At 41.7% G+C, this 12,564-nt stretch overlaps 1 protein-coding gene across 2 annotated transcripts in view; it reads left to right on the forward strand.

The window, feature by feature from the left end:
• The window catches only part of PSTPIP1 (proline-serine-threonine phosphatase interacting protein 1), a 91,020-nt gene that overhangs the window by 25,006 nt on the left and 53,450 nt on the right, over positions 1-12,564 (forward strand). For both annotated transcript variants that reach the window (XM_054041021.1, XM_054041022.1), the window contains exon 2: positions 7,260-7,360. In XM_054041021.1, the coding sequence (XP_053896996.1) occupies positions 7,260-7,360 (101 nt within the window). The remainder of the gene's footprint in view (positions 1-7,259; positions 7,361-12,564) is intronic.

Here is a 12,564-nt window from a genome sequence, read left to right on the forward strand (position 1 = left end):
AAACCACTGAGCTATCCCTCCCCCCCCCCCCGACATCTGAAAATCAGGGTGGGGACTCTTGAGAGACTGAAAGAACAGAGATCAGAATTTGACAGATAATAACTGATGCGTGAAGCAGAACAGAAGCCAGCTCATTCTCCCACAGCACTGCAGAGCCAGGGCAGCCTGTGTGTAAAAACCTCACTTTTTGTCAGAAAAGTCAGTAAGCAACAAACAGGAAGCAGATCCATTTTGATCCGCACTGTACATACTCACTTTCCAAAAGAAGTGAATGACAAAGGCATCCTCTCCACATGCTGTTTGGTAGGAATGTAGACAGAACCATGCAAATTAAATTACTGATGATAGTTACTCTGTCCTTTAAAAGAACTGTCTGTGTTCTCACTAATGGGATAAAATATTCCTGCAGACATTAAGGGCTGAATTTTGGTGTTTGTACTCGGATGTGTACTGAGGCAGGGGAATAAGAAGGGGACCAGGTGTAGCCCAGAACCCTTCAGGAATCACTGTGAGCAGTCCACTCTCATGATTACTGCTATTAAAAGTAATATTGTGTGCTAGTCCCATTACCACCTGAGGGACTCAAGCAAGAATGCTAAGCAGTTCCATGCCCATGCCCCTAAATGGACCAGCCCTGCCACCTGAAGAAGCATAGTTCTTCAGGGAACCTTGGCCTGCCTCTTGGTAGATGTGCTGCAGAAACTCATGGCTCCCTCTTGTTGCCTAGAACCTAGATTACTCATGCAGAGGGCATCACGATTTAGTATTTAATATAGTAACACTTTTTTCTTACATTTATTATACATTAGAACAATCACTCCATTACAAACAGATACTTTGAATGACTTCTAGCAGTTGAAGGATAGGCACATTAGCTAGAACCACTGACATGGCTCCTCAGTCTGCTTGAAACGGGATGACATTAATGCGCACTAAGGGAATTTTGAGCACGTGCCAGCAGGATCTAGAATTTACACCGCTCTGGTGAGGACTAATGCACCATGTAGACAAGTCCACATTTTCTCTGGCACTTGGCCTGGGAATTTATCATAGAATATTTTGGCAGCTGTTATGAGTGTTAACTCTTGGGTTAAAGATCTGGCTTTATTTTCCCAAGTTTTCTTTCTTGCATTTTTAAGCTCTTATTACAATTTGAAGCATTGTGTATTGCTCCGGGGTGGGGGGTGGGGATGCACCATGTGTGCAATTTGTTTAATTTCCTCTGGGCAGCTTTTCTTGGGCATGAAAAGGAGCTTTGGTTCTTCTTCGGGCTTTTTAACAACGCACTGCTACCCAGCATTTCTAACTGCATCTCCAGCATTAGAAATGGTATTAAGCATTGAATGTCAGTCTTGGAAGATTAAGGAAATACTACAGAGAGATAAACAAGTGTGCCCAAATGTCCCATTGTGTGCAATCCTGATTACCTGGTACCCGGTATACCCTGGCTTGGTGCACAGCAGATGATCAATTTCTCACTTCCTTGATGAGTAAGGATACTCCCTTTCCTGTGGATAGCACTGAACTTGACCCATAATGTCCTGTGTCCGGGAGCATAGCTAGCCATTGAGAGGTGGCCTAGTCCTGGAGCTGGCCATGCATGTGCTGGCATGCTGGCCAGGAGCTAGGAGCTCCTAGTCCCGGAGCTGGCATGCTAGCCATATTCCAGTGGTCTGCACAGATCTCATAATGAGACAAAAGGGACCCAATGCAGAGAATGTAGGCATTGCCATACTGATTACTAGACCAGTGGGCCAGCCAGACTAGTATCTCATGTCCAGCAGTGACTGTTGTCAGATGCTTCCAGAGGAAGGCTCTAGAATCATTATAATGGACAATTATAGAATGTCTGCATACATATCACCACTGGTACAATGATCAACACTCCCCCCACAACACACCTTTCAAGATCCATGGTTCCTACACATGCCTAGCACATGTTGTGCAAGTCCTCCGGTGCACTAAATGGCCCAATAGAAACGATGATGGTGAAGCCAGACAATCACTATGCTCTCAAATGAGCTCACACAGGAAAATGATAAAAGATAAAAACACCACATCACCCATGGAGGAACACTTCACAAACAGTCACTGTATACTTGACCTCTCAGTCCTCATCCTCAAAGGAAACCTGCACAACACTTTCAAAAGATGACCCAGGAGCTTAAATTCATAATGCTGCTAGACACTAAAAATCATGGACTGAACAGACACGCTGGATTTATGGCTTATTACAACAATCTATAACCCCCTCATCCCCTCTTTTGTCCTATGACTGCAGAGGTGTTAATGGGCGACTCTATCTTGAATGGTCCCTTACAATATATGCTTACACTAAACAATCTGTTGTCTCTTATATTTAACTGTGACACTCTCAGTACCTTTCCCAGACCTGAAGAAGCACTCTGTGGCTCGAAAGCTTCAAGTTGTGTGGCTTGAAAGAAGTTGGTCCAATAAAAGATATTATTTCACCCACCATGTCTATATTCCTTACAAATCAGAGTAAAAATGTGCTGAACACCCTGAGAAACTAAACCTTTTTTTTTCACTCAGCTGTAGGCTAGACTCCCAATTCGCTTGGTCTAAGCAGAAAACTACAGTGAATAATAAGGCCCACCTTCACAGTTGTTGTACTGACATGACTATGTTGATTAGGGGTGTGATTTTTTACTGATCTAGTTCAACCCCAGTGGATGCAATTACATTGACATGAAGATGCCTTATTCTGATATAGTTTATTCCTCTTCTTGTATGGGGGAAAAGCTGTATTGCTATAAGCATTCTTATACTAGTATATCTGCATCCACACTTGGAGGGTTATGCAGCTTTAACTACACTGGGATAACTGAAGTAGTACAACTTTTGAGCATAGATAAGATCTAAGGCCAAGTGCACACTACAAAATTTTGTCAGCACAGCTATGCTAGTTAGGTATATAAACCCCTCCCTCCCCCCTCCTCCTGCCTCCTAGCCAACATAGCTATGTGGACAACCCCCCAGGGTAGATGCTGCTATGCCGACAGAAGAGTGCTGGTGTTGGGATAGCTAATGTCTTTTGGGGAGGTGGTGTTACTCTACCAGCAGGGCTATGTCACAAATAGCTGTGTAAGTGTAGCTGTATCGGCAGAGCCTGGATAGTGACTGTAGACTAGCCCTAAGACCACACTAGAACGAGCAGCTCGCAACAAAACTAAATGGAGAGAAAAAACCCTCCTAGAAATGCTCCTCCAGAATATGATGGAACTTCCCTGGAAAAATTCAATCAGCTGTGGGCTATGGCTTGTGTGTGGAGTATATGACTGAAGCAATTTCTATCAGAAGTAGACCAGGGGAAGGATAAATGAGATTCTATCACAACAGCAGCAACAAAGCTTCCATCAGGACCTGAATTCTCAAGACATCGGACGAAAGCAGGTGGCAATCAGCTGTCAGTGGGGTTACTAAGTATCTTTTCTACTTTGGTCCTCAAATGGCAAGTGTAGGTTTGTTTTTTGTTCTTTATTTTAACCACTGGGACAATGGCTCAGGGTTTTATCTGCTCAGTAGATGTGAGGTGTTAAACATATTACAGCAGAACAAGAAATAATGCTAGAGTGTGGGAGGGTGTAATTGTTGGCAAGGATCAGATAGGCATCTCTAATAATATCAATTTCCTGTGGTTACACCAGTGGCAGGGATGAATTCACCATCCCCTTCACAGCATCTTCTATGCAAGTTGTTTTGCCTCAGTTTCTACAGAATGTGTATTTTGCTGGTAGAGGCATTTGTCTGGGACTAGTATGGGCCATTCTCCTTCTCCTCTCTTTCTCTTCATCCCGGGGCTCACTGTAAGTTTCCATTAGAGAGGAAGGAGTTGCCGCTGTCAGGAAACTGTGGCATTGGAAGCTTGTAAATGTGCAAGTGGTAGCAAAAGATTAACCACAGAAGTTAAACTTAGCACTGGGGGAAACAAAAGCTTCCGAATCCAAGGAGCCACATGCTGCTCAGAGCCACTGAAACCCAGGTCCTTAGTTCAGAAGCATAACAGCAGCTGCACAAGGCTACAAGCCAGTAATCAGTCTGTGACGTTCATTCCTGAATGTCGCTCAGTTCCTTTCTCTTAAAGTCAGTAGCTGAAGCCTCAATGTATTTGCTTTAAAATGAAATGTAAGAATCTAGCTGTTAGTTGCCAAATGGTTCCTCCAGAGACTCAAGTCTTGCCAAAGAGACCTAGTTCTTGGTAGTTCTGGTGGGAAGGCAATATGTCAAGGCATTTATAAAATGATAAATCCCTTGAGGTCTGTGAATAGATGATGAACTATAAGAGTAATGAATGCTTTTGGAAACTTCATGTTGGACAGTAAGCAATTTGGAGATGGGCCTGTAATGTCCTGTATGTGCTTGTACACCAGCTCATTTAAGCTTTTATATGCTACATAATGCAATACTACTATTTAATTCTTGTAACACTCATGTAATGTATGGCACCATATTTTTATACTATAGCCATTCTAGAGATAGATAAACCAAACTACTCAAAAGTTAAAATGGATCCCAGAATGTGAGTCAGTGGCAGAACCTGGAAACAGAACCCAGGAGTCGTGTCTCCCAGGGCTATGCTCTAAGCATTTGACAGTTTTATAGCCCCCTGCTTTCCCTCCCTTTTTTTTGTTTTTTTTTTGTTTTTTTTTGCTTTCTGGACTTTCCCTGGATTGGTGGCCCTCACAATTTTGTGAATATAATTCACCATTGACACTTCCATACAAATCTGCAAGTCAGTAAGAAGTGGCCAAATGCAAGTAAAAATGACCCGGGTACTGCAAAGCCTCCAATTAAAAAATACAAAATAAAATAATCACTGCATGCAACAGTGAGGGAGAAGCTGGTTCTTGGCAGCTACTCTTGGTGCTTCAGACCAGTTTAATACTCCATAGGTTTCCTGTGAACACTTATAGTTTCACTGCACATCCATGCATTGCAGCAACTTTTTAGAGCCTATGATGCTGCATCTACGTTAGCTAGAGATGGATTTAGTGATGGGAAGATTCTTCACAGTTTGAGCAATTCCAGAGATAATACACAAATAGAGTAGCTGATATGTTGGCATGATGATAAAATACTTCAGCTGTTCTCCTGTGTAGGCTTTAATGGAGCCTCCCATGAAAAAATTAAGATGGGCCAAAAGCACTAGTGCAACCCCATGGCTGTGAAACAAGTTCTTCAGGCTTTTACAACTAGGCTATCAAGTTGCCATAGACTGAGTGCATTACAGCATGTTGCTGTCTTGCAGGGAAGCCCTGGCAGGAGTGGATAGTCTGGGAGTGGTCTGCCTTTGTCTGTTCTTCTCAGAGAACTGATGTGCGCAATAGCTCCTCTTCCACAAGATTACTCGAAATGGAACCCACCAGTGATCAGTATAGTCTCTCCACCTTTTCAGCATATCTGAGACCTCCTGGAGAGAGACAGGGAAATGCCATGGGCTCTCATGCCACCAATACACTAATGACAAATACCTTGAGGTTGTATTGGAACAAACACAAGATCAACATCTAAGTAATTAAATTACGTATTCAAAAGGAGGAAAAACACCATAATGGTAGATCTAATGAGCTGAGGTACAAATAAAATACATTGTATGGCTGCCATAAAAATTAACTCCAAATATACTTAGAGGTTATGAAGTTCTAACTACACATCTATGGTGGAATCCTGGCCCTGCTGAAGTCAATGGGAGTTTTGTCATTGACTTCAATGGAGACAGGATTTCACCCTTAGTGTTTAAAGCACAGGTATAATGCTGATTTGGGGAAAGTGTTTGTATATCACTTTCTTGGCTTAGCTGATGGAAGTTTTAGACTATTATTGAATAAGGAGAAATCATGAAGTCCTTTTCCAAAGGGCCAGAACTGACAGATTTCCAGAATAAAACCTGCCCCATGAAGCTAGAGTAAAAACCAAAGAGAAACACAAAAAGGCATTATTTGCTCGTCAGTGGAGCGATTACTAGCTTCGTTTTTACATTACATCTTTGCTTTAAAATAATTCAATATTTTATTCGATAAACTTGGTTGATCTTCTGAGGTAGGCTGGATAATTAAGCTCTCTAATCCATTGGTAAGCTTTAGAAAAAAATCCAGTTGACTTTGGACAATAAACCTCTGACTGCTAGACCCTGGGTCTGAACGACAGGGAGTGGATTACTCTACAATTTCCCTCTTCTGTGCATTCCCTCTACAAGCATCTGGCACCAGCCAGTCAGAAGACAGGATACAGGGCTAGATGGACCATTTGTCTGATTCAATATGGCCATTCTTATGTGCTTATGGATCAGCATCACAGACTGGGATAAGGACTAAAACAATCATATTTTCCTGAAAATTTTATTTATGTAACTTCTAATGTGCATTCCTTATAGATACTGAAGTGTGAGCCTCTGAATGTTTGGAAATTCAGATATTAATGCGTAACCTCTATCTAGCACTTTGTAGCTTCAGCTTCTTGTCAGACCTTTTCATTCAGCTAAATTGGGCTGGAGATCTCTGATGCACTACCTTCCTTTAAGATATTTCAGTACTTGTTGCATCTGGATGGGATGGGATATAAAGTAATGTTATGGCAGGTGTCACCAAGTGACACTGTTACATTTAGTCTTCCAAGTCCTTTCTTAGCGTATGAACAAATGTTCAGTCTTGGAGAGACATGCTATGTGTTGTTATATTTGAACTTTGCGAGCAGCAGGAGAGTTTGCTCTCTGACTTGGTCTCTAATTAGCGGCAATTCTTAAAGTAGAGTTGCTCCCTGGGAACCAGGTATTGGTGTTGAGCTGAGATTCTTGAGAGAAGAAATTGCTTACATGTTTTTGACCATGTTTGTTCCAGGACTGATATATGCATGTAAATAAAGCAAATTATGCTTAGACCATTCCCAGACACCATTTCACTAATTTCTCCACCACTGCAAAACTGAACTGCAAGACCCTGGGGACATCTGTTCCTGCTCTGCAGGAGAGCAACAATAACATAAGAATAGGCTCTCTCGTAGTAAGTTAGCACACCCACCTTTGGTGAGAACCATTATATGTAGAGTCAGTAGGAAAAATAATTTTTGAAAAGTTACTTTGTTTAAGTTCTGTTGATTGTTTACATTCTGGGCAGAGGTTAAAGTTAGTTCTTATTTTTTCCAAACTGATTTGTTTAGCACTACTTACAGAAGGTTTGTTGTGCACTTCAGAATGGTGTCTGCTAATCAACTTACATAACTGTTCGCCTTTGTGATTTCAGTGCAAGGAATTCACTGTCCACTCTGGCTATGAGGTGCTTCTCCAGCGAATGTTGGATGGGAGAAAGATGGCAAAAGATGTGGAGGACTTGCTCAAACAGAGGTAAGAAGTGGTGGTGAAGGAGGTATGAAAAACTATTTATGAACTCATCTCACCTACTCCTGAACACTCTTGCAGGAGCTGCAGGAGGATTCTGCCGGTCACTTCAGAATTTGATTCAGAGAGTACAGTCATACATGTTTTTAACAGAGAAGTCTGTACAGAAATGATCTCAGAGCCAACGAGTTCTTAGCAGCAAAGTCAGACACCACGTTGGCATATGAATCATTTGAATGATGATCCCTCCCCCTCCCCCTCCCCCACACTCCGCATAGCTAATTTAAGACATATTTCCGAAAATGAAATGAATGAAAATAAACAATGTCAGAGTTACACCTTGTCATGCAGTTAACAATGCTTGGAGGAGGAATCATAGACATGAGCAAGAGGAAAGACTAAGTCATCTACCCCTCTCTACCAATGCAGGATTTTTCCCCTTGCACTGTATGTAGAGATAGACCTGAGTTTCAAAGTTAAGATCCAAATTTTCCCAAAGATTTTTTTGAGGGGGGTGCAATAGGAGGAGGTTTGGAAGGACTTTAGATCCCGAGTTCCATTCAGACCCATCTCTGATCAGTTCTGTGTTGTAAATACATACTTAACTGCACACGCCCAATTTATTGACTGAAGTGACAATCCTCTTTATTAACATCCAGAAGTGAAACATCACTGTTTTCCCTCGTTCACAGAAAGCCAGTGCTTCACACATATTATAATATGCTATTAGCCAGATTGGGTCAATTTCCTATAATTACTGAAATTTGATCTTTCTTTTGGTGTAACCAGGGGTACGTATGGTAGCTCTGCGTAGACCTTTCCCAGGCATTCTAGGATTGACCATATTAATTCTCCCATTTTTTCTTGTTCCTAGACCCTCTTTGAACATACTGTATGCATGTGTGTCCATCTGCAGGCTGTTTCTCACAGGTTGACCCACAGCAACATGTGGTGGTTGCCATTAGTTTCTTGGTTAGAAAATACATAGAAACCGAGGCCACTCTTCTGTCTCATTTTTGTCCTTCATTTTTAGCTGAGACTTAGAAAAGTTCTATTCAGTATTTAGTTCCAGTTTTAATTGGCTGTGTTTAAACAACTTTAAGCCACCATGTACGCTGTATCGTGCTACCCCAAGGCTATTAACTCATTGAAATGTAAATAGTCTCCCACAAACATTTAAGTGGTTTGGGTTGATTTCCTTGAACGCTAATGGAAACGTCTTTTACTATGTCACAAAATCCCGCAGCAGTCTCATAACGACATTAGATGAACTGTACCCATTTGAAGAGACTTTGTTGTGGCTCCTTAAACTCCTGGAGATCAAACCCTTTCTTGCATGTGTCCGTAGTCGCTAGGAATTATAGTATGTGACTGAGATTATGGAGGGGTGGAGGTGGGGGGTTTCCATCATTTGCAGGATAAGCCTAACCATGGCTTGCAGGATGTGCAAAAAGGACTTTCCACAAAGCAGGAGAAAGATTCATCTCAAAGCCATTCTGAAACAAATAGCTGCAGAAATCTCTCAGAATTGTTCTTTCCATGAATTCTCACCCTCCTCCAACTTACTCCTCTGATCCGTAGTCCTGTACGTGTATGTGCACACGTGCGGCGCCTGTCAGAATCTCTTTACTTTTGGCTAGAAATGCATTGAAGCTGCCTCTTCCAAGAGTGATGCAAGTGCATGTTCGTGAGAAGGACAGAAGAGGGAGAAAGATGGGACAAACCAAACCTTTACTCTTGGAAGCCACATGAGTCTCAGTCAGTGATTTTATCACAGCAGGTGCTGAAAGGGCCTTGTTGACACCAACAATGGCTGCAGTTTTGACACCTATCTCAAAAGCAAACAAATTCTGTCCACAGCTATCCTGTTCTATGCACAAGGATGGGGTAAGATTACGGGGAGGATTAGGACAATGGTTCTTTAGGACAAACAGCAAATTTTACATAAATGCTATGCATGTAAGATTGTTAGGTCCTTCCATCTCTGTTTGTTTCAGTCTGGTTATGTTTTCAGGCACTCTTCACAAAGTCTTAGAAACCTACTTTTAATTTTAAATGAGAACTACAGTTCTCCTTTATGGGGCCCAAACATTGATTCTATTAACAACTCCTGTAAGTCCCCTCCAGCTTATCAGCAGCCTTGGTCAACCTACACATAGATCCAGTACTGTCAAATACGGAAATTCAAAAGTCATAAGTCATTCCCGCACTCCGGCCCCCAAAACCATGCGGTTTCAAGAAAATGCATTTTGCCCTCTGATTTTAGGACCTTCAAAGGTTCACATTCTGTGCAACTTTCATTAAAAAAAAAAAAAAAAAACCATAAGCTGAGAGTCTCATGCAAATCACCCGACTGCAGGACCTGGGGCTTCCGGAAAAACAGCAGTATCATGAGAGCTGGCAACACCCTTTGATCACCATAGCACCACCTGAGTTTAAAAGATTCCAAATCTCCAATTCAAAACAAACAAACAAAGAGCCCTGTCACAAACCCCTCCATTTACCATGCAGTTTTTGTTCATGGATGATTATCCACATTTTCATGCCTATAATCACAGAAGAATCAGAATGTATTAGCAGAACAAACATTAATCACTCTTTTCCCATGTGCAGGGAGGAGAACTATAAACTGTCTAATTGGCTGCTCCTTGCTGTACAACTATTATTATTCAAACACAGTCCTCTTCTTCAGAACACACATGTATTGCATACAAATCATAAACCAACTGGCTTCTAAGGCCATTATTAGAGAGAAGAGAAGGAGAATCTTGTCACCTTGTAAAAAAATTATCTGCTCTTTGAGCTGCACATATACAAGGGGACACAATAAGCTAATGTATGACAAGATCCCACTTCAAACAGTAAAGGCTCAGAGCTCTTAGATGTCTGTTTTCAGTACTTCCTTAGCAACTCCAGTTTTCACTTTAAATGCTTTTGGTAGTCCAGGCATCACCCTCTTTTGAACACTGACATGGCATTGCTGGCAAGGGCCTCTAGTCGTTGCATAAGCACTAGTGGTTTTGCAATGCACTGTGCTGTGGTTTTTGCTTTGCAAAAGTTTAAAACACAAAGTGTGTGTGTAATATACACATTTGCTTGAACCAATTTCCTGTATGTGGAATTAAGGCAGTAATTACAAATTAAAGTTTAGATATTTTCTGTATTTAAAAAAGAAAGACGGCCAGGTTAAAAATCATATCTTAAAAAATATGAAAGTGGCTCCAATCCTCATTTGGGGCCACAAAACACACAGTGCATCCAGGGTGCATGTACAGAAAGATGGCTTTAATCCACCTTTGCACTCCCCTGATCCTATGCAGGTCTGGCCCCCAGGGGCCATTGCAGCAGGTGAAGAATTACTGGGGAGCCCTGGCTACAACCCTTCTCCCCAGCCATGCCCCTCCCCCAGATGCAAGGATGGGCCAGTGGTATGGAGCCACTATGCAAGTTCTATGTTCTGAGGATTCGCCTACACTTGGGTGATCATCCCAGGGCTGGATACATTGGCTGTGGGGCTGCTTTGTGCTGCTCTAGTGGAGCAAAAGGCCCAAACACAGGTGAGGATTGGAGCTGAAGTTCTTATCTAGGGCAATGACAGCATCTCTTATTTTTAAGAAAGAAATAAAAAATGAATTTACTTTTCACTCTTTACTCTGCATTTCCTCTCACTTTATCCAATTAAAGTAGACTAGTCAGTTTCACTTTGAAGGAATCTCTTACAAATCTACTGTGTTAAACATAGGTAGTAAAGTGCTGTTGGGACCATACTTGATATTTAGTTCCTTTTAGTCCCAGAGGATCCCAAAACCACTTGCACATAAGAGGCTGCGTGTGCCCATCGACCACCACTTTGAAAGGGCATTCACCTCTGGGGTGGACTGCAGCAATAAACGGGCAGACCATAGAGGGCGATGGTAAAGATGTGAAATGTTAGCAGAATAATTTATTCAAAATCTGAAATCGAGTACAGCAGGTTGTAAAGTAAGGCCTATTGCAGCAAGTATATACAGAGAAGTGTTTGAAAGGCAACTAGGTATCTTTAAAGACAGAATCAATCAAATAATCTCCTTGTGGCAGGGACTTGTCTGAATCCATATGGAGAACACCTGGTGCCGGATAAACAACAAAGGTCAGAGTGACAAATTAGGGAAATGGGGCTAACATTAATTTAAATGGGGCCTGTTAGGCCAAATAGCCATACACTTGTCTGGGAATTCCTTTTGGATAAAGGGGATAACTTTCAAAAAGTGCCCAATTGACTTAAGAGCCTCAGTCCCATTTCCAAAAGCAACTTGGGTTTCTAAGTGTTTAAAAAAACAACAAGAAGTCTGGTGGCCCCTTAAAGACTAACAGATTTATTTGGGCACAAGCTTTTGTGGGTAAAAAATCCACTTCCTCAGATGCATTTTTTTAAATGAAAGTTGCACAGAATGTGAACCTTTAAAGGTCCTAAAATCAGAGGGCAAAAAGCATTTTTTAAAAAACCTCGTGGTTTTGGGGGCCGGGGTGAGGGAATGACATGACTTTTGAATTCCCATGTTTGACAGTACTGGATCTCTGCGTAGGTTGACCAAGGCTGCTGATAAGCTGGAGGGGACTTACAGGAGTTGTTAATAGAATCAATGTTTGGGTCCCATAAAGGAGAACCACAGTTCTCATTTAAAACAAAAAGTAGGTTTCTAAGCCTTGGTGAAGAGCGCCTGAAAACATAACCAGACTGAAAGGAACAGGGATGGAAGTACCTAACAATCTTACATGCATAGCATTTATGGTAAAATGAGTGAGTTAAATTTGCTGTTTGTCCTAAAGAACCATTGTCCTAATCCTCCCCATAATCTTACCCCATCCTTGTGCATAGAACAGGTTAGCTGTGGACAGAATTTGTTTGCATTTGATATAGGTGGCAAAACTGCAGCCATTGTTGGTGTCAACAAGGCCCTTTCAGCAGCTGCTGTGATAAAATCACTGATTACGACTCATGCCCAAATAAATCTGTTAGTCTTTAAAGTGCCATCAGCCTCCTTGTTGTTTTTGAGGATACAGACTAACACGGCTACCCCCCGATATGAAGAGTTTAAGTCACTTTTGAAAATGGGACTTATGTGCAAAAAGGTACCTGTTTACACCAAGCATACGCCACTCAGTTATAGTCCAACTTTTCCACCCAACTGTGAGCCAAGCAAAAATAGAAGAGCCAGTTTAATACAAAA

Source organism: Malaclemys terrapin, chromosome 10 (genome assembly GCF_027887155.1).
Source record: "Malaclemys terrapin pileata isolate rMalTer1 chromosome 10, rMalTer1.hap1, whole genome shotgun sequence".
Taxonomy (NCBI): Eukaryota; Metazoa; Chordata; order Testudines; family Emydidae; genus Malaclemys; species Malaclemys terrapin.